This window comes from Schistocerca cancellata, chromosome 2 (assembly GCF_023864275.1).
Source record: "Schistocerca cancellata isolate TAMUIC-IGC-003103 chromosome 2, iqSchCanc2.1, whole genome shotgun sequence".
Lineage (NCBI taxonomy): Eukaryota > Metazoa > Arthropoda > Insecta > Orthoptera > Acrididae > Schistocerca > Schistocerca cancellata.
The window spans coordinates 549,758,403-549,782,203 of NC_064627.1; the positions used below are offsets into that span (position 1 = coordinate 549,758,403).

The window sequence follows — 23,801 nt, forward strand, 5'->3', positions numbered from 1 at the left end:
TGTCACACAGCTGACAGTGCACTTTCGTGGTTCGAAAACCACCAGAATGAGTTTACCGTACTCCCCTGGCCACCAGATTCCCGGATTTAAACGCAGTCGACAGTCTGTGAGAGTACCTCGATCGGACTGTTCGCGCCATGGACCCGCAAGTAAGAAACGTAGCGTAGGTGGTTCAAAAAATGGGACTTAACTGCTAAGGTCATCCGTCCCTAAGCTTACACACTGCTTAACCTAAATTATCCTAAGGATAAACACACACACCCATGCCCGAGGGAGGACTCGAACCTCCGCCGGGACCAGCCGCACAGTCCATGACTTCAGCGCCTTAGACCGCTCGGCTAATTCAGCGCGGCTGCGTAGGTGGTCACGGCACTGGAGTCGACATGGTCTCAAATCACAAGTCTTGCAGAACCTCACTGACTCTTTCTGCGTGCCTCACAACGGCCCGTGCTGTAAAAAGTGTTTATTCAGGCTTTTGACAGGTGATCATATTAACGACATAGTGTGTAACTCTTGGGTACTTGAATTAATTTTCACTGTTTGTTGGACGGAAAAGACATATTAATTTGAGGCTACAACCTTTTCCAACTTTTCCGATGACAAATGGATTCTGTGATACAAACAGTTCAGGTTCTTTTGATGTGATCCGCTCATGGAGACAGTTTTCGAGTTCATTAAAAGATGTGTAGTGTTGTTCAGCAAGGCCATGCTGCATGGATCTAAACAAATAGTAATTGGATAATTGGAAGGGGCGATATCTGGTCCTTTTGGGGTTTACTTCACTCGGTTTCCAGCATGTGAATTGGCATTGCCATGAAGAAGAAATTTTCTTTGTCATACACTACTGGCCATTAAAATTGCTACACCAAGATGAAATGCAGGTGATGAACGGGTTTTCATTGGACAAATATATTATACTAGAACTAACATGTGATTACATTTTCACGCAATTGGGGTCCATAGATACATCTGAAATGTAACGTCCACTGTTCAAAGTGCCGTCAATGCGAACAAGAGGCGACCGAGACGTGTAACCAATGGCACCCCATATCATCACGCCGGGTGATACGTCGGTATGGCGATGGCGAATACACGCTTCCAATGTGGGTTCACCATGATGTCGCCAAACACGGATGCGACCATCATGATGCTGTAAACAGAACCTGGATTCAACCGAAAAAATGACGTTTTATCATTCGTGAACCCAGGTTCGTCGTTGAGTACACCATCGCAGGCGCTCCTGTCTGTGATGCAGCGTCAACGGTAACCGCAGCCAGGGTCTCCGAGCTGATAGTCCATGTTTTTGCAAACGTCGACGAACTGTTCGTGCAGATGGTTTTTGCCTTGCAAACGTCCCCATCTGTTGACTCAGGGATGGAGACGTGGCTGCACGATCCGTTACAGCCATGCGGATAAGATGCCTGTCATCTCGACTGCTAGTGATACGAGGCCGTTGGGATCCACCACGGCGTTCCGTATTACCCTCCTGAACCCACCGAATCCATATTGTGCTAACAGTCACTGGATCTCGACCAACGCGAGCAGCAATGTCGCGATACAATAAACCGCAATCGCGATAGGCTACAATCCGACCTTTATCAAAGTCGGAAACGTGATGGTATGCATTTCTCCTCCTTACACGAGGCATCACAACAACGTTTCACCAGGCAAAGCCGGTCAACTGCTGTTTGTGTATGAGAAATCGGTTGGAAACTTTCCTCATGTAAGCACGTTTTAGGTGTCGCCACCGGCGCCATCCTTGTGTGAATGCTCTGAAAAGCTAATCATTTGCATATCACAGCATCTTCTTCCTGTCGGTTAAATTTTGCATCTGTAGCACGTCATCTTCGTGGTGAAGCAATTTGAATGGCCAGCAGTGCATGTCTGAGCATATTGTGGGCGTTGGTCTTTAAGTGTGCATCTAGATCTACATCCACATGGATACTCTGCAAGTCACATTTAAGTGCTTGCCAAAAGGTTCATCGAATCTACTTCACAATAATTCTCTGTTACTCCAATCTCTTACAGTGAGGGGAATAAAGGAACACCTATATCTTTCCGTGCGAGCTCAGATTTCCCGTGTTTTATTATGATGCTCGATCCGCCCTGTGTAGGTCGGTATGAACAAATTATTTTCGCATTCGGAGAAGAAAATTGGTGATTGTGAAAGGAGTCTACTGGGGCACACTTGTATGTGGCACCCGAATACGATAAGAATATTAATGTAAACTAAACTGAAGCTATGATATTATAAAACAGGTATATCTCTAATAGGCTTTATGAAGTGGACCGCTGGCTGTGCTCGACCGCAGAGCCAAAGGACTTGCACCCTGTATGTGATTTACGATGCCGCGCAAAAATGTTAAGTTTCCGGCGCGTAATCTGACAGTTAGAGATACCGAAATAGATGATTTTCCGATTATTGACAACAATGTTGAGGATGACTGTAACCATTCTGCTGTGCAACAGATGCAAAGCACTACAGAAAACGTGTGTTCCGCTTCCCAGAGTAATGCACAGTTTACTAACAACATGATTTCACCTACACTAGTAATGCACAGTTTACTAACAAAATGATTTCACCTACACTACTGGCCATCAAAATTGCTACACCAAGAAGAAATGCAGATGATAAACGGGTATTCATTGGACAGATATATTATACTAGAACTGATATTTAATTACATTTTCACGCAATTTGGGTGCATAGATCCTGAGAAATCAGTACCCAGAACAACCACGTCTGGCCGTAATAACGGCCTTGATACACCTGGGCATTAAGTCAAACAAAGCTTGGATGGCGTGTACAGGTACAGCTGTCCATGTAGCTTCAACACGATACCACAGTTTATCAAGAGTAGTGACTGGCGTATTGTTACGAGCCAGTTGCTCGGCCACCGTGGACCAGACGTTTTCAATTGGTGAGAGATCTGGAGAATGTGCTGGCCAGGGCAGCAGTCGAACATTTTCTGTATCCACAAAGGCCCATACAGGACCTGCAACATGCGGTCGTGCATTATCCTGCTGAAATGTAGGGTTTCGCAGGGATCGAATGAAGGATAGAGCCACGGGTCGTAACACATCTGTAATGTAACGTCCACTGTTCAAAGTGCCGTCAATGCGAACAAGAGGTGACCGAGACGTGTAGCCAATGGCACCCCATACCATCACGCCAGGTGATACGCCAGTATGGCGATGACGAATACACGCTTCCAATGTACGTTCATCGCGATGTCGCCAAACACGGATGCGACCATCATGATGCTGTAAACAGAACCTGGATTCATCCGAAAAAATGACGTTTTGCCATTCGTGCACCCAGGTTCGTCGTTGAGTACACCATCGCAGGCGCTCCTGTCTGTGATGCAGCGTCAAGGGTATTCGTTGCCATGGTCTCCGAGCTGATAGTCCATGCTGTTGCAAACGTCATCGAACTGTTCGTGCAGGTAGTTGTTGTCTTGCAAACGTCCCCATCTGTTGACTCAGGATCGAGACGTGGCTGCACGATCCGTTATAGCCATGCGGATAAGATGCCTGTCATCTCGACTGCTAGTGATACGAAGCCGTTGGGATCCAGCACGGCGTTCCGTATTACCCTCGTGAACCCACCGATTCCATATTCTGCTAACGCATTTCGTCACTGGAGTGAGTGACTGATTATTTTGTAAAAATTTTTTGTTCATTTATAGACACAGTCATAACCGTTTTCCGCCATACAGTGACCATCTTCAGATTCTATAGGTGGTATACACTTAACACAGGTTCATGCGTTGTCAAACCCACGCATGAACCTGTGTTCAGTGTATTCCGCCTTTAGAATCTGAAGACGGTCATTTTATGGCCGAAATCGGTTATGACTGTCTCATAAGAATGTGATTGCGTCTATAAATAAATAAAAAATTTTTTACAGAACTTCCCAATTCTTGTACTGTCTATCAGAATGCCAATTTAGTGTCAGAGGACACCGTAGTGCAATGTACTCAGGTTATTTTTAAAATCCATCACATTTCATTAACGGTAATTATGCAGATAATGCAACATACGAGGCATTCATGGTTGTAGATGTCTCCACACCACAAAAACTACACAGGTGACACACGACGCAACACTTGAAAAGAATACAGTATCGGTACTTCAAAATCTAATGCAAATGATGATTAAACAGAATACTCAGTTACGAGAACTACGAGTTAACACCATGGCTCAGTTCCGAGAACTACGTGTTGACACCACCACTCAGTTACAAGAAATACGAGAAAAACAATTTGACAGCACCACTCAGTTCAATGAACGATTTAATAAAAACGATGATCATTTTTCCAGCATACGTAACGAGCTTAAATCATACACAGAAACGACTGATAAGCGTTTTAAACAAGTAGATACAGATATTAAGGTCAGTGAAAAACGTCTCTTCGATAAAATTGAAGCTATAGCCAGGCAATGAGCAGAAAGTTCACACTGTGACCTCAGAAACGCTACACAAAGACTTTCTCCGTAAACACACAGAGGAAAACAATCAGTTTTTACAGTCATTAGCAGTAAAAAGACAGGAAGTAGAGAAACATTGCTTAATACTCTTACAACCCATGTTGATGCTAGTATAAACTCCATTGCAGACGAGGTTAACAGAGTAAAACAATCACAGAACCTAATACAGATGTAACTGATTTTCAGAACCACTGTTGACACACGAACCCAAAATGTACAAGAAAAGAGCACAGGTGACATTGAGTCGTAAAGTTTCCGTCTTGAATAAAGAGAGCTGTTGCAGGACACTGAGACAATTAAAGCAGATTTTAAAAAATATGAACAAATCTACACGCAAACTACAGAAGCAAGTCGATGCTTTAGATTCAAACAATTCCACACACATTCTTACGCTTACGGAAAGATGTGATGAGCTATCAGCAAGATTAGAAACACCTGAAAACCAAACTGAAAATAAATCAGACGACACAGCTCCCATTCCGTTTACTGAATCTCAGGAATATCAGCATCAGGGACTTATTACAATTATTATAAATTCAGCACTCGGACTACTCATTTGTCCATAAGAACTTTAATAACGGCAATCAAGGGAATAACTTATTCGGTTACAACGAGCAAGCCCGCCCACTCCATAACAAAAGAAATAAAAGATTTAGTTGCGATAACGATTTTGATAGACATTTTAATAAGAGACACCATTGTGGCAACCATCATATTCAGCAGCAGCAATAATACATACAGAATTTCGACGCCGACAATCACAGTTTCCAGCCGCAGTTCTTGCCGCAGCCGCAGCAGCCCGGAAATATTCACCAACAGTACGGTCTACAAGCTCAACCGAAGGTCAATGTGCCGCCGCCAAGCTTTGTCAGTACAGCCAAATCTAATTTCTCCCACAAAAACCAGTGGTCGCAGTCACATCGAAATGATCAACAGCAAAGTAATTTTCACAACAAACATAAAGGGAATAACCACAAATTTAAGCGTAATTTCGGCAACAGAAACTTTCATCAGAATTAGCCTCAGGTCATTCTTAATGAACCTAATATTCGTTTCCATCCACTGCAGCATTCTGCAGACCAAAACCATCGTACAGTACAAATAATGGACCTACCACAGCAATCTTCTGCCTCCAATCAGCCAGCTAGTAGTGTATGACTAGAAACTACCGACGCAGTTCAATCGGAAAATGTACAATATTATTCTGCTACTCATGATACCGTTCAGCAAAACGTCATAACTTTCGACAATATTAGGTATACACTATTACAAGAGAGACACCAGACTAAAAAGAATATTTCTCATCCCATAGTTGAAATTAAAATGGGCTTGTATTTATTTTCTGAGGTGATCGACTCTGGTTCACCTGTAAACAACATTTCAAAAATGTAACGCCTACAATATCTGTCCTACCTTTCCACTTGGTAAAACGAATGTTCGAGGTGCAGTCTCAACAAGGGAGTAGATGTGAAACTGCAGAACCACCCATCTTTTATACTAGCTGATCACACTTTTCATGCTAATTTCTGGATAGTTCCACTCTTAACAACAGACGTCATTCTTGGAATAGATTTCCTTGTCGAGCAAGATGCTGTTATCAACTTTAAGAAGTTATTGCTTATACTGAAATCCGATACGCAACAACTATCTGTCACTTTTCAGAATATTTTGTCACCTGAGGAGCAAGATATTAACAGAGTAGAGGTCATTTCAGCATCAAAGAATACCAATTGGCATACAACGCTCTTTACGGACACGTATTTCCGTATTGGATTATGACGTTGTGCAGACGATCAACAGCAAGGTGAATGAAATTAAAGCTTCGAAGGACGAAGAGCGCCGACAGTTGCAGGAGATTCTTATACAGCACTCAGAAGTATTTAATAGTGTACCAGGAACGATGTCCAGTTTTGTTTAACCCTCTTCACGTTGTTAACAAGAAAAATGGCTCAATTTGTCTTGTGCTGGATTCACGTCAGATCAACATCATCATTGCCGAAACCGATCGTCCGCAAACGCTGGAAGAACTCTTGCAAAAATTTCACGGGACGTCAGTCCATTTGGAACTAAACTTTGGATTCTGACAAATTCAACTGAATCCTAATTGCCGAAAATACACTGCTTTCCTTTGTTTTGGCATCTGCTACCAATTTTGTAAATTGCCTTTTGGGTTAACAATTAGCTCCGCTGCATTCATCCGTGTGATGAATACTATTCTCCCAAATGAATTAAAAGACAGAATCACCACATACATTGACGACATTCTAATTGCATAATCTTCTTGGTCGGATCATAATTCTGTTCTTCGCATGCTACGGCAAACTTTTCTTACAGAAGGTGTTACCGTGAACACTCATTTTGGCAAGTCTTCCATTAAATTTCTAGGTCAGGTGATTTCATCTGACGGCATTACGCCCGAGCCATCCGTGACATTACAATTCCGCCTACCAAAAAACAACGTCGCATCTTCTTCGGCTTGCCGCTCGGGTTTAGCCGAGCGGTCTGGGCGCTGCAGTCCTGGACTGTGCGGCTGGTCCCGGCGGAGATTCGACTCCTCCCTCAGGCATGGGTGTGTGTGTGTTTGTCCTTAGGATAATTTACTTGAAGTAGTGTGTAAGCTTAGGGACTGGTGACCTTAGCAGTTAAGTCCCATAAGATTTCACACACATTTGAACATTTTTTTCTTCCTCGGCTAGATCAATTTCTTCGCCGTTTCATACACCACTCTGCACTAGATACGCCTAGATTGTCATCTTACTGGTAAAAGTTCTATCTGGTCGTGGGATGACCAAGCACAGTCCGAGTTTCCCAGTCTAAAAAATGCTTTACTTAACGCTCCATTTCTATCACATCCTGACACGACAAAGAATTTTTCGATTGCTACAGACAGCTCAAGGACTCCTCTTGGTGTCTGTGTACTTCAGGAAATAGAGGAAAATGGTACAACTATTAAGAAAAACATCGCCTTTGCTAGTCGGGTGAAAGAAATTATCCTATCACTGAACTCGAAACGTTAGTGTTGTTTGAGCTTTCACTAACTTTCGTCACTTTCTCTACGGCAGACACACAACAGCACACACAGATACACAGAGCTATTCAATTTCTTTTATCAGCTAAATTCACACATGACAGACTTAGTCGCTGGAAACTTTATTTGCAGGAATTTGATTTTATGACTGTCCACATCCCAGGAACCCAGAATACTGTAGCAGAAGCACTTCCACGCTCACTGTGCAGTAACTAGCAAGAAATCGCCGCTAATTTCTGTCAAACTAATTGCAGCCTTCTCTACATTAAACAGGTAGCTTTCGAAAATTATATTTCAGCATCGTTAAAAGACATCGCCAGAGAGCAGAGCAAAGACGACGTCCGGAAAGAGATCAAACTTCTGTGGCGTGACCTTCGACCATAGATACTAGTAGACTGGCCTTGCTGTGCAGAAGCTATAGAGCTGGTGTGGCTCCAACATAAACCACGTGACTGTTGGCAAAACGTGGCGGGATTTCAAATGAGCGGTCTGCCATCCTGTGTTTGTATCGTATTTTACCCACATTTCTCAATTGACTGCCAAACGCTTCCAACAAAAATTACTTTTAAATTTGCGAAAAATTATGTCAGAACTACATTTGACCTCGATTTGTTCACAGTACCATTTATACAATCTAAAAAATATATCGAAGGCCCCTCTGGTGGGCAGTGGGACTAAATTACTATAAACTATCAGTTAAAGTAAAATGTCGTTAAAATTCTTTTAAACAGTAAGAGTGGGCACGTGTCAAAACTTTAAATATTGGATTCACCGCGTTTTGAGCTCTAGTCACTTATAAAAGAAAATGGGATATGGGAATTATGTCAACTATAGGTCCCAAAATTGTCGACTTTAGGAGCAGGTCCATTTTAGAGTATCAATTTTAGGTGCACCTCAAAGGTTCAGTTCCTACTATTTTTACAAAAGTTTAAACTATCAGTTTAAAAAAATGATATTTTAGATGAAAGGTGAGACTCTGAAGTTTCAGAAAATAATTTTGGAACCTACATTTATTTAATATTATTAGAAGGTAGAAAAAAATGCTCTTCATGTGTCGACTGTAGGTGCTCTTACCTTATTATAATCTCACTTGTATATACAAAAAGGCGCCTATGTGCAGATGGCTTAAAGTTTTTCCGTTTCAGAGCCTGTATCCAAAGCTGCCTTCGGTTTTCATCCTTAGGAAACCTATGAGTAGGAACGAGAAACAGTTATACTTCTGTAACCGAATTATCACAGATACTTTCCAAAATGTAATATGAGTCTGAGTTTACAGGCATCACTTTCAACACTTTAATTTACCTGATACTCTATTTCAAGTGTAGAAAACATATAAAAGTCACTTCAGCAGATTTCAATAAAAACATCTGCATAATCATAGAAACACACGTGAAATGTAATGCCATTTCCCCCGACAAAACGCTGAGTACAGCCATAAGCGCAACACGAAACAACCATGTTTTGCCAACATTCACGTGACTTTAGCCCAGAGATGTTGGAGCCACGAAAATGACGTCGGGGCCAGTCTATTATATTTATGGTCGAAGGGCGTGACGTAAGCCAGACAACAATCAGAACTTACTACATCGTGCACAATAATACTATGTTTTAGTGTAACGTTCTTTAAAAAATAAAACTTTACTATTACATTGAATGAATGTGTGAACTGTGGAATGGATACTAAACTCAAATTATCGTGTAGCGTGTTGTAAGTGCAAGTGGTGTGCTTACTCTGTGTTATTGTTAGCAAAAACTTTATACGAACAGTTTGGGTAATGTAACTCCCAATACCAATAAAGAAATACAATCACTGCAAAATACAGTCAGCCGCTTAGGCACTGAATCCTCTGGCTCTGTTCAATACTGATAACTTTCGTCCATGTGCACATAACAAATAAATTAAATTATCTTACCTCTATAACAGCAAAGGTGGAACGCGATATACTCTGGTCTCTCAAAAAAATATAAATGTGCTACCTCCAGTCTCTGCGGTGTGCAATGGTGACTGTAATACTTTGAAATGCACATTAAATTGTTTTGGGTAATTAATGAAAACATTTATGGAAAATCCAACTTCTTTGAAAAACGTCTGACCTGGACAGGGACGCGGTGCTGATTGTGGTGAATTACTAACACTGAATTCTTTTAGCAAAATTATATTGCAAGTTAAGTATGTCTTTTCGAAAACATCTTCAACTGAAGTTAGAGTAGTTAGAATACTATATCCTGTTAATTAATTCATCCATAAAAAATGAGATGTACACAGTATTATCTAATCTCACTAACACCAGCATAAATGCACCATCATCAAATTACATATAGTTCTGTTAACAAATCTTAGAAACATTTAAAAAATGAAATATCTAACTAGCCCTTTTATCAAATCAGTTTACATATATTCTGGGGTTACTCAACAATTACAAATTATCAGCCAACTCATCTACACTAACGCACTGGCAAGACAAAAATCATAATTATTTAACATATTTACCTTGCTTCTGGAAAGACTACTGCTTACATATTCTCGTAATCCCTACATTAATCTAACACCACAAAAACTGCCTACTCCATCGTCTTTCGCTAACAGACAGCTGCCTGCAACTATGCGCCAAGCGCTCTCTTACTCCAACACTACAATCTCAGACCAGAAGCAGTATCTTTGGCTCTGCGGTCGTGCACAGTCAGTGGTCTACTTTATAAAGCCTATCAGAGACACCTCGTTTATATTATACTTTACATTAATATTCTTATCATATTCGGGTGGCATATAAAAGTGTAGATCCCTTTCAATTGAAATTTCGTGAGAAGATTCTGCCCCGACGAAAAACACCTTTGTTTTAATTATATCTACCCCAAATCCCATACCATTTCATTGACACACTCTCCCTTGTTTCGTGATAATACAAAACGTGCTACCCTTCTTTGAACTTTCTCGATGTACTCTGTCAATCAAATCTGGTAAGGATCCCACACCGCACAGCAGTATTTTAAAAGAGGACGGACACACGTAGTGTAGGTAATCTCTTTAGCAGATCTATTACATTTCCTAAGTGTCCTGTCCATAAAACACAGTCTTTGGTTATAATTACCCACAAGATTTTATATATGTTCCTTCTAATTTAAGCTGATCGTAATTGTGATTTCTAAGTATTTAATTAAATTTAGGGTCTTTAGATTTGACTGATTTATCGCGTAACAGAAGTTCAACGGATTCCTTTTAGCACTCATGTGGATGACCTCACACTTTTCGTTATTTAGGGTGAAATACCAATTTTTGCACCATACAGATATTTTTCCCAATTTTTGCACCTTACAGATATTTTTTCTAAATCTTTTGCAGTTTATTTTGATCTTCTGATGACTTTACTAGTCCATAAACGACAGCATTATCTGCAAACAGCCTAAGATGGCTGCTCAGATTGCCTCCTAAATCGTTTATATAGATAAGGAACAGCAAAGGGCCTCTACCACTACCACAGAACGCCAGAAATCGCTTCTGTTTTACTCGATGACTTTCCGTCAATCTTCGATAGGAAGTCACGAATCCAGTCACATAACTGCGACTATATTCCGTAAACACGCAATGTCACTACAAGGCGCTTGGGTGGTACAGTTTCAAAAGCGGTTCAGACTTAGTAATTGTGCTTCGCAGCGTTTAGCGTTCACTGTTTGACCCTGTTGCCGCGACTCACGGTATATCATGCCGTCCAGGACGCATTTTGTCACTTATCTCAAAATCGTTGTCTTTGAGTCACCTCCGCCCGTTATTTCCGACAGAGCATCTTCTGCATACGCCTCCATTGGCAAATAATGACTTTCCACAGAATATTTCTTGATATGAAAGCAGAAGAATAACACTTCCCATAACTACAAAACGTTATACGCTCACGGCACTAAAGTAGTATGTTCTTTTCATTCCACCCGAGATTCGCACACTGTTCTGCAATCCGAATGTTTCTTATGTTAAACAGGTCTCGTGTCACTGTTTCGCTGCGCTAGGACAACTACTGGCTCTCTTCGCCAACAACGTGAATTAATTCAAACTCTTAATACTTTTACACAATGACAGAGTAAATTGATGCAAATCAGTTTGATTTCAGATGAAAAGCTTATATATCCGACACGTTTCCGACATCTGGCTTCTCCTCAATGAGAAAATGAAGGTTTGGAGAGCGACATTTTTACGTAGTCTGATAATTTGATGATGAGAAATGGCAATCAGTCATGCAAAGAATTTTCAGACATAACAACACACTGGCGCGTATACAGGGTGGTCACTTGATCGTGACCGGGCCAAATATCTCACGAAATAAGCGTCAAACGAAAAAACTACAAAGAACGAAACTTGTCTAGCTTGAAGGGGGAAACCAGATGGGGTATGGTTGGCCTGCTAGATGGCGCTGCCATAGGTCAAACGGATATCAACTGCCTTTTTTAAAATAGAAACCCCCATTTTTATTACATATTCGTGTAGTACGTAAAGAAATATGAATGTTTTAGTTGGGCTACTTTGTTCGCTTTGTGATAGATGGCGCTGTAATAGTCACAAACATATGGCTCACAATTTTAGACGAATAGTTGCTAACAGGTAGGTTTTTTTAAATTAAAATGTAGAACGTAGGTACGTTTGAACATTTTATATCGGTTGTTCCAATGTGATACAAGTACCTTTGTGAACTTATCATTTCTGAGAACGCATGCTGTTACAGCGTGATTACCTTTAAATACCATATTAATGCAATAAATGCTCAAAATGATGTCCGTCAACTTCAGTGCATTTGGCAATACGTGTAACGACATTCCTCTCAAGAGCGAGTAGTTCGCCTTCCTTAATGTTCGCACATGCATTGACAATTCGCTGACGCATGATGTCAGGCGTTGTCGGTGGACCACGATAGCAAATATCTTTCAACTTTCCCCACAGAAAGAAATCCGGGGACATCAGATCCGGTGAACGTGCGGGCCATCCACGACCAATCCACCGCCGGCCGCGGTGGTCTCGCGGTTCTAGGCGCGCAGTCCGGAACCGCGCGACTGCTACGGTCGCAGGTTCGATTCCTGCCTCGGGCATGGATGTGTGTGATGTCCTTAGGTTAGTCAGGTTTAAGTAGTTCTAAGTTCTAGGGGACTGATGACCACAGCTGTTAAGTCCCATAGTGCTCAGAGCCATTTTTGAACCAATCCACCTGTCATGAAATATGTACCGCTTCAACCGCACGCGAGCTATGTGGCGGACATCCATCATGTTGGAAGTACATCGCCATTCAGTCACGCAATGAAACATCTTGTAGTTACATCGGTAGAACATTACGTAGGAAATCAGCATACACTGTACCATTTAGATTGAGATCGATAAAATGGGGGCCAATTATCCTTCCTCCCTTAATGCCGCACCATACATTAACCCGCCAAGGTCGCTGATGTTACACTTAGCGCAGCCATCGTGGATTTTCCGTTGCCCAATAGTGCATATTATGCCGGTTTACGTTACCGCTGTTGGTGAATGACGATTCGTCGCAAAATAGAACGCGTGCAAAAAATCTGACATCGTCCCGTAATTTCTCTTGTGCCAAGTGGCAGAACTGTACACGACGTTCAAAGTCGTCGCAATGCAATTCCTGGTGCATAGGAATACGGTACTGGTGCAATCGATGTTGATGTAGAATTCTCAACACCGACGTTTTTGAGATTCCCGATTCTCGCGCAATTTGTCTGCTACCGATGTGCGGATTAGCCGTGACAGCAGCTAAATACCCACTTGATCATCATCATTTGTTGCAGGTCGTGGTTGACGTTTCACATGTGGCTGAACACTCCTTTTCCTTAAATAACGTAACTATCCGGCGAACGGTCCGGACACTTGGATGATGTCGTCCAGGATATCGAGCAGCATGCCCTTTGGGCATTTTGATCACAATAGCCATATATCAACACGATATCGACCTATTCCGCAATTGGTAAACGGTCCATTTTAACACGGGTAATGTATCACGAAGCAAATACCGTCCGCACTGGCGGAATGTTACGTGATACCACGTACATATACGTTTGTGACTATTGCAGCGCCTCTATCACAAAGCGAAAAAAGTGGTCCAACTAAAACATTCATATTTCTTTACGTACTGCATGAATATGTAATAAAAATGGAGGTTCCTATTTAAAAAAAAACGCAGTTGATTTCCGTTTGACCTATGGCTGCGCCATCTAGCGGGCAAACCATAGCGCCATCTGGTTTCCCCCTTCAAGCTAGACGAGTTTCGTTCTTTGTAGTGTTTTCGTTTGATGCTTATTTCGTGAGATATTTGGCCCGGTCACTATCAATGGACCACCCTGTATTAGACAATTGTTTTCAAATTTTAGCATCCCTTAGATGAAAGCAAACACACACAATAGCACCTAAACGAATCAAGATGAGACAAATGCTCATAATAACGTACCTACTTTTTCTTTGCCAGCCGGTGACACGAATCTAACATACTCGTATATTACTCTACCCTGGTGTATAAAAAATTCATTGTAAAATGTTATGAAAAATCATTAATTTATGTCACTATCTTGTGCACATCAGTACTTTATGTATCGAGACTACAGTTTGCGCCAGACCGGAATCTGGACACTGCTTGTTGTAAGCAACTGTTTTAATCTATTAACCCTTTCGAGCACGTTCCACAAATGATTTATGATTGCAGTGACTGATTTTTTGTTCCCTTCCTTCAGAGCACTGACGCTAGCGTTTCTCCTACCGGGTATATAGGAAGAGCGCCGCCGAGGGAATGGATACAGCGTAGGCACCGGTTGTACCAAAGACCCGAGGACGTTAATATTAGTGAAAACACTGAACTCAAAGAAAAGCGTGAAACAGAATTGAAATGGCTTCACTGTTTTAAGTGTTTTCATGGATGTTACAACCCGTGGTCTGTGATACAGCGCGACGCCTCCACAAAAATCGTTCCTTCAGTGTTGTTTTTCTCACATTATTCACAGTAGGATACGTCAGCGACAGTGTTAAATCGGTCTAGGTGCGTATTGCAATTACATAATCTTTTAAGGTTACCGCTCGCGACAAGCAAGAGATCCCAATTCGAATGAGGTCTGGCACAAATTTTAAACTGTTATGGTGGATTAATATTATCGCAGAGACAACGCCAATAAAGAGATTTTCTTCATTTTAATTGTTTATTGGATGTGGCACTTGATAGATTTTCCTTCAGTCGGTGTTCCACTCTCATCTCAATGTTTCAGGAATAAGCATTCTCTACAAGCAACCAGAAAAGGCTGATCCTAATCTGTTTTCCTTCCTGGATCCTTTCACGATAGACGTTTGGATTTACATGGCAACAGCGTATCTTGGAGTCTCTGTTATATTCTTCATATTGGCAAGGTTAGTACACAAACAATTTTTGCACTATATAAAGGATAATGAATGTACCACGGGAAGTTTTACCAAGCATCAGCCCTGTTAGCAAATTCTGAAAAAAATTTGAAATGCATAAATAAACTTCCTGTATTTTATGGTTGATTCTATAAAATTCACCACAGATTTTTTCATTAACATTTTGGAAAAAAAATACTAAGCTCTATTTCGAAAAACTTGACTACGTTTGACGAAAAGCTCTCGAGTTTCCAGATGTGTCATACTCTGTGAAAAAAGCAGCATATTATCCATAGCTGTTAAATGATTCATTACGTTCTTATATTTTTATATATTATGTATGACACAATGACATGGGCGTTTCACTATGACCAACAAGTGGGTATCTTCAGACTGTCAATAAAATGGTTCAAATGGCTCTGAGCACTATGGGACTTAACATCTGCGGTCATCAGCCCCCTAGAACTTAGAACTACTTAAACCTAACTAACCTAAGGACATCACACACATCCATGCCCGAGGCAGGATTCGAACATGCGACCGTTGCGGTGGCGCGGTTCCACACTGAAACGCTTAGAACCGCTCGGCCACACCTGCCGGCAGACTGTCAATAGATGAATAGAGGACAGTGTATGATATCTGCCAAGTAAACATCTACATATTGACACCAGTTAACGTCATTCGAAACTATATGTTTTTAATTTATGAGCCGGCCGGTGTGGCCGAGCGGTTCTAGGCGCTTCATTCTGGAACCGCGTGACCGCTACGGTCGCAGGTTCGAATCCTGCCTCGGGCATGGATGTGTGTGATGTCCTTAGGTTAGTTAGGTTTAAGTAGTTCTAAATTCTAGGGGATTGATGACCTCAGATGTTAAGTCCCATAGTGCTCAGAGCCATTTGAACCATTTTTTAATTTATGTTGGTACGTGAATGAAAGGCAGAATTGTTTACATCATACAAAGAGCTGCCACTGCCCACCACGAGACTGAATGCCTCCTTGGGGCGTCGTAGGCGCGCTCGCGGCAAGGAAAATATGCAAGAGGAGCAAAGACGAACTGGAAGTTATTCTGGTGGAGATACGGGCCACAGAGAGGGAAATCCACTGATATTAGCAACCTTAACAAACGGTAGATTGTCGTGGCCCGGGGCCAGGGAAAGAGCATCCGGTAAACAGCGAAGCAGGTGAGCCGTCAGCTTGCTGCAGTCGTGAGCGTCTAAGGAAACGACACTGAAACCACGACTAGCCCCTCCATGAGGCGTGGAGGTCGCGAAGCCTTGCGCGATCTTTAAAGCAGGACAGGCGCGATCTATGGCAGATCCGACAACACAGTACAATATTAGTGCGGGCAGAAGTATTTTTGAGCACACCATTCCGGGCACACTGAACATGGCGCTCTGCAGCCGACCACCCGTACGTGTTCCCATGTTGACTCGATGATATAATCAATTACGATTGCACCAGGCACGGGATCATTGCGATTGGACCTCAGATCAATGGAAACGTGTAGCCTCGTCTGATTACATTTCTTGTTAATTAAATTTCTTGTTACACAAGGTCGATGGTCGTGTCGGAATACGGCGTCATTCTCGCGAACTGCTGCTCGGAACAAGCACTTCGTCATAGGCGTAGGCTGCTTGGGGGCAGTATTATGCTATAAGGGACATTGATCTGGGCTTCCGTGGGACTTGTGATAGTACTTAAAGGCAACATGGAAGTTCTGTACCAAGTGCACATTATCACGGACTACCTTCATCCCTTCATGGCTGATGTCTTTCGCAGCGACGATGCCATTTTGCAGCCGTATAACTGTCCATTTCACAAGGACAGAATCCTGCTACAATGGTTTGAGGAGCGTGATAGTGAACTCACACTGATGTCTTCGGCACCAAATTCGCGTGATTGGAACTCAGTGGAACACATGTGGGGCGCAATCTGACACCCACAAACCACCGGACCGTAATTTATGGAAAGACTTGTCCATAGACACTTGGTGCCACATACATCTAGAAACCTGTTAAGGGCTTACCGAAACCATTACATGCAAAATCGGTCCTGCATTGCGTTCCAAAAGTGGACCAACATACTATTAAACAGATAATGTTTTGGCTCATCAGCTTAAGTCTTCTTGAGGATTCGCTTCATAAGAGATACTGAGACAAACAACTGCTCATGTAAAATTCTGTTCAATATCCCAAAAAAATATACATACACGGTGTGACTGGTACCGGCCAGGGTAGCCGAGAGCGCTAACGCGCTGGTTCCTGGACTCGGGTACGCGTGCCGGCCCCGGATCGAATCCGCCTGGCGGACTGACGACGAGAGCCGGTGTGCTGGCCAGCCTGGATGTGGTTTTTAGGCGGTTTTCCACATCCCGCTAGGTGAATACCGGGCTGGTCCCCACGTTCTGCCTCATTTACACAGCTCGCAGACATCTGAACACATTCGCACTATTTCATGGATTCCACTAGACACAGAGAGTTGGGGTACACTAATCCCGTCCTGGGGGGTACAGGGTGGCGGCAGGAAGGGCATCCGGTCACCCCTTACCATTAACATGCCAAATCCGATTAACCATGGCCGACCCTGCGTAACCGCGGGACAAGGTGTGAGTTGTACACGTGCAGATATTTCTATTGCTGGTTGAGGACGACGTCCTGAACAACATTATATCAATACTTACGTCATTTTCGGACTAATAATATATCAATTACAAGTCGTATGATTTTAGGATGATTAGTCCCTCCAAGGTCAAGCGGCAAGAGCAAGATATTAATGATTATTTCCCCCTGGACAGCAGATCGGGTGTTGAAGAGTGGACGTGTGTGTGCAGTACAGTTAGTCTATAATGTCAGTCGTAGTCCACTTACTGATGCAGTACGACCATCCAGAAAATATCGGGTTGTAGAGTTTGTGACGTGTTTATGGTTCAAATGGCTCTGAGCACTATGGAACTCAACATCTGAGGTCATCAGTCCCCTAGATTTGGAATTAATTAAACCTAATAACATCACACTCATCCATGCCCGAGGCAGGATTCGAACCTGCGACCGTAGCAGCAGCACGTTTCCGTACTGGTGCGTCTAGAACCGCTCGGCCACCGCGGCCGGCTGACGTGTTTATGTGAAGCCAAAACTATGACTGCTGTCCACCGTGACGTTGGATGCCGCTGGTGGAACTGTGGGCACGGCGCAGCAAGAAAGGATGCGCTGCAAATGGGGAAATCCATTGAGATACACTACTTTGGCAAAGGGAAGATACTTATTACTCAGAGACAGTGAACGAGTATCTGAAAAACGGCGAATCTGGTCGAATGTCCACGTGCTACTGTCGTGAGTGTCTACGGGAAGAGATAGAAGGACTGTGAAACTACCACCAAGCTCTAAATGGTTGGCCGTCCACGACTCTTCACAGAACGTGTGTTCGAAGAATTTTCTGCTTTGTGAAGCACTACAGATGGTGATCTGTGGCGTCTCTGCCGAAAGAGCATAATGCTGGTGCATGCACAAGTGTTTTGGAGCACGCCGTTCGTCTTAAATTGTTGAACATGAAGTTCCGCAGCAGACCACCCCCACATGTTGACCCAACGACATCGTAAATTAGAGTTGGAGTGGGAATAGGACCATTGGGCTTCGACCGTTGATCAACGGAAACGTATCGGCGCTTCGGGTAAATCGCATTTTTGCAGCCCCAGGACGATGGTCGTCTCCACAAACGCCGTCAACGAAGTAAACGGCGGCTCGAAATGTGCATCGCGCCACGGATACAGGATGGTGTTAGCAGTATTGTGCTATGGGAGACATTCTCCTCCGTTTTCGTGGGTTCTGTGGTAGTAATGTAAATATGCTGACAGCTGCGAACAACCTGCATCAGTTCGTGCTTTATATCTTCCCCGACTATCTTTCAGCAATACAACTGTCCGCGTCTCGGAGCCATAACCATGCTATAATGGTTTGAGGAGCATTATAGTGAGCTCCCATTGATGTCTCAGTGAGTAAATTCGCCTGATGTAAATCCTATGCAGCCCATCTGGGTCGCTATCGGACGCCATCATTGCGAACGCAAATCAGCGGTCCGTTACGTACGCGTATTTCATGATCTGTGCCTAGAGATCTAATGCCACCTCCACAACCTACGAACTAACTGTGGGATCCTTGATACGTAGAATCAGTGATGCATTTCGTTCCAAAGTTAGAAAAACAAGCTACTAATCAGATCACCATAATGTTTTGGCTCATCAGTGTATGTGTGCACATATTAATGTACCACATATAAAAATACATATACTTATTCCCGTTACATCCTGTATAACATCCGATGTAAAATAAAAATTTTGAAAAGTTTACTCACCAATACAGATACATTAATGGCCTTCATAATATAACCTACTTCAGTACGAAGGCTATGCTAATTCGAAAACACTTCTCACATGACTAGCATCCGGGAGGAGGCACGTCAGTTGCCTACCTACGGGGGGTAATGAAGTCACGAGCTACACCATCCTATCTACATCATCATCGTAATATGACATCCCACGCCTCTTTTTAATAATGTCAGCTTAGTATTTTAGCGTCTGTTTAAATTAAGCAGCCAATCAAAATCTAGAATTTTTGCAGGCATTAATACAAGGAAGCCAATCACATTGTAGCTGTGATATTACGTAAGCTTCACTTGAATTATGTAAAAACTGTGTAAACATTACATAAACTGGTCGTATCATACACACACACACACACACACACACACACACACACACACACACACTGCATAATGTTCGACCTCTGTATTTCATCTATCTCTATGTTTCTATCACTGTTGTACTACCTTATCTTCAAATTTATTCTCACATGTGTGCACACAACACCTAAATGTGGTGTACAACATTTTCGCATCTGTCTCAGTATCACACCACCATAATCAGTGGCCGGCCGGAGTGGCGGGGCGGTTCTAGACGCTACAGTCTGGAACCGCGCGACCGCTACGGTCGCAGGTTCGAATCCTGCCTCGGGCATGGATGTGTGTGGTGTCCTTAGGTTAGTTAGGTTTAAGTAGGCTAAGTTCTAGGAGACTGATGACCTCAGAAGTTAAGTACCATAGTGCTCAGAGCCATTACATAATCAGCAAACTTCATCTCTCTGATTTACACACCATAAAAATTCTTGTATGAAATATTATACTACCCCCCCCCCTCTCTCTCTCTCTCTCTCTCTCTCTCTCTCTCTAATGTTTAAGGACGCAACAATAATAAAATATATTAAAGAAGGAATGAAAAAACAAGGAACTATAGATATATATGATATACATGTAACATATTTTTTACATCGTCATACATTAAATCACGTTGTCACACACTCATTAAAATCACAGTTAAGTTTAACATATTATCCTATCGCACAGTGGAAACGTTCGAATTAATACACATTGTGCTCAATCTTCAATTTTTTTTAAATCAACTTCTGTAAACAGTAGGTTGTTACATTTTACTCTAATGTTTGAGATATCTCCATTAGATAACCAAGTTTTTTACAGCTGTATCTGCTTTAATAAAATCGAAACGACAGTGAATTTCATTAAGTGGGCAAATTTTGTACAGTATAGATACCATATCCTTAATATAACAGTACACCTACCCTGTAGCTTACATCATCAGACCCTGTAGCTGCCACCCCCCTCCCCCCCCCCCCACATTAGCTAATCTCCCTCCCCCAGTAGCTCACACCCACTGCACATATACACTGTCGCTCTTGTGTTACAATATGGTTTTAGGATCTTAGTTTTGGCGCATACGCTGTCACGTTACTGCAGATACGCTGTCAGCTTCTGGTTTTAGAATACCATTTCAGTCCTGAATGCATATTTTTTGTGTCTGCTATTACTAACTGTGTGCTTGGCATTGTAATTTCCACTGTTTATAAGTTTATACCCCCAACTCGGGATCGCTATAATATCTGGAAGACTTGGAAAGCAGGTAGTTGAAGCATAGCTACCGTCGTTTCTTATCTACATGAATGTGTATTACTACTCTCCACTACGTAATTTCATTGAAGTGTCACGTAGTTTGCACTGTGTGACAGTATGATTTAACATCAGCATCAGAAGATGACAAACGTTCCATACTGCAACATAAAGTTAATACCCTAGCAAGGGGTCCCTATATGGGTCGACTTTGATGTCGGTTTTAGCTGAACAAACATGAGTTTTTATCTGTAAAACTACTGCAGTTAATAGCAGTAGTTTCTTAGCAAGGCAATTCAGCCTCCATCTACGGAGGCTGTAATTGAAGCTGAAGACTTATTTAGAGAACTGAAGTACTTAGATAAATAACGCTTTCCTCGAAAGTTGCTTGTTTTACAGAGTTTCTAGTTTCTGGTAGGTCTGCATCATTTGCAGTATAAATCAATAATTGCCAGTCAGTATCATCGAATATATTTTTCTAGTGTTAAAGAATTGTTGCTTGCTAAAATGAAACATTGCTGATAAACTTATAAACACTCCGGCGATGTCAGTTCTTTCTATGAACCACCAATAACACAGCCTCAGATGAAATTGCCAACACCCGTTACGTATTTTAGACATGGAGATAGCGCTATAATACTTTATGTAAACAGTGTGTGTGTATGTGTGTGTGTGTGTGTATTTTCTGATGATGTATTTTACATTTGTAAATACTGCAAGTTACATTACATCTTTCATGTAATTTTTTCGATAAATATTTATGGCACAAAGAATTCTGATATTTTTGAGCATAGACAGGCTACACTGCGATTGGCTGTTTCATTTTAATGGCCACTAAATACTACACTGTGATTAATTGTTTCATTCTAATTGCAGGTAAAATACTAGCGTCTGATTGGAGGAGAGGAGAGGGGTGGAGATTAGGAGGGGTCGGGGTGAGGGGAAGGGAATGGGCGATGGGCGATAGGGATGGTCGTGATGACACCACTAAAAGGAGGTGTGATGTGTCATGTGAGGATGTATATATAAAAGAAAGTCGTGTTAGTTACACTATTTATAACTCAAGAACGACTGGACCGATTTGGCTGAAAATTGGTGGACGGACATAGGATACTTTTTATCCCGTTCGACCACTATAAAACGTGGTATAACAAAAACGCGTCTGCCATGGAATAACAAAACGCAAATGTCAGCTAAACGTCACTATAAAACGTGGTATAACAAAAACGCATCTGACATGGAATCACAAAAAGCAGATGACAGCTAAACGTCTGTGGTTAAGTATCAGTATACATCATTAATTAAAAATTTAAAGAAATAATTTGTATTTTCTTCGAATCATCATTAACAATTCCGCGACCAAGACGACCGAATATTTCTCGACAAAGCCTTAATGCAAGAAGGATACAAAAGATTGCGAATGAAATTACTGAAGAAGAACAACAAATTGCATGTGAAGAGCGCCGCGTTAATATGGCTCGACTTCGTGCTTCTCAATCACAAGAGCAAAGTGAGGCAGCCCGTGAAACAGCTCGGTTGGAAAATGCTTGCATCGAATCTATGGCGCTATGTGAAGAAACTTCAGCTGACAACAAAGATGAGAGTTGCATTGCTTAATGATACATCTGCTGAAGATATCTCTGAGCAATTGCAGACTATCGGTAATGGTCGAGTACCTGTCGAAGAATAGAGCGGAGCAATTTTAGCGGCTAAGAATAAAGATGTAGATGACCTAAACTACATAATTCAGAATGAGATCATTGGAAAAATGCATTCATTCAAATCTATTGACTGTGTAACAAATGAAGATGAAGCCACCAACTATCCAACTGAATTTTTAAACTCCTTGGATGTGCTTGGCTTACCATCGCACAATTTACGCCTAAAAGTTGGCTCCGTAGTTATTATGCTTCGAAACATAAACCAAACAAAACTGTGCAACAGTACGCGTTTGGTGGTAAGTAAATTGATGAACAATGTTATTTACACGACGATACTCAAAGGAAAATTACGAGGTGAGGAAGTTCTCATTCCGAGGATCGCGATGGTCCCAACCGATATGCCGTTTGAGTTTAAAGGACTTCCATTTCCGATTCGTCTTGCATTCGCCATGACCATTAACAAATCACAAGGCCAATCCTTGAAAGTTTGTGGTTTAAATCTGGAATATCCATGTTTTTCACATGGTCAGTTATATGTGGCATGTTCACGCGTCGGAAGACCATCTGCGTTGTTTATTCTTGCACCTGATAATAAAACAAAAAATGTCATGTATCACAAGGTACTTAATTGAAGAGTGGAAGCTATGCACCAAAAAACATTAAGAATAAAGAATCATTAAAATACTTAATTTTTTATTTGTATTTCCTAATAAAAAATTGAATTTAACATCCAAAATCTGATTATTTATTGGCTTTAAGGCGGAACAGAGTTCGCCGGGTCAGCTTAATAGATAAGTGGCATGGCGTGTGACATCATTATCCCTGGAAGCAGGCAACCGGCGTGTCTCTCCATAGGTGCTAGTCGAGTAGAAAATGTTTTCGAATCGGCATACGCGTCCATCTTGCTTCTATAGACTACTCAGAAAAATTTTAAAACCATTAAACAAAAAGTTACAGATCTAAACTAAGGAGAAACAATCCCAATCCAAGATTTCAAAATTCTCTCGTTTTAATGAATAAAGATGAAAACCGCCAGGTATGACAGAGATAAATTTGGAAATTTTTGAATGGTTCTGACGGCGACATTATCTGTTTTTAGGATGGCTCCTGGTGAGTGGGACAAGAGCCACCCTTGCGATCCAGACCCCACGGAGCTGGAGAACACATTCAACATGATCAACATCTTTTGGTTCTCCACTGGTTCACTTATGGGCCAAGGATGTGATCTTCTGCCCAAGTAAGTTGACTGTTATCCTTATCACAAAGAAAACGATGTACTGAGAAACCCAATTAAATT

At 41.9% G+C, this 23,801-nt stretch overlaps 1 protein-coding gene across 1 annotated transcript in view; it reads left to right on the top strand.

Annotated features, from left to right (window-relative positions):
- LOC126162132 (glutamate receptor ionotropic, kainate 2-like) overlaps positions 1-23,801 on the top strand; it is a 267,360-nt gene that overhangs the window by 173,331 nt on the left and 70,228 nt on the right. The window contains exons 12-13 of the mRNA XM_049918426.1: positions 14,762-14,900; positions 23,604-23,741. Coding sequence (XP_049774383.1) covers positions 14,762-14,900; positions 23,604-23,741 — 277 coding nt within the window. The remainder of the gene's footprint in view (positions 1-14,761; positions 14,901-23,603; positions 23,742-23,801) is intronic.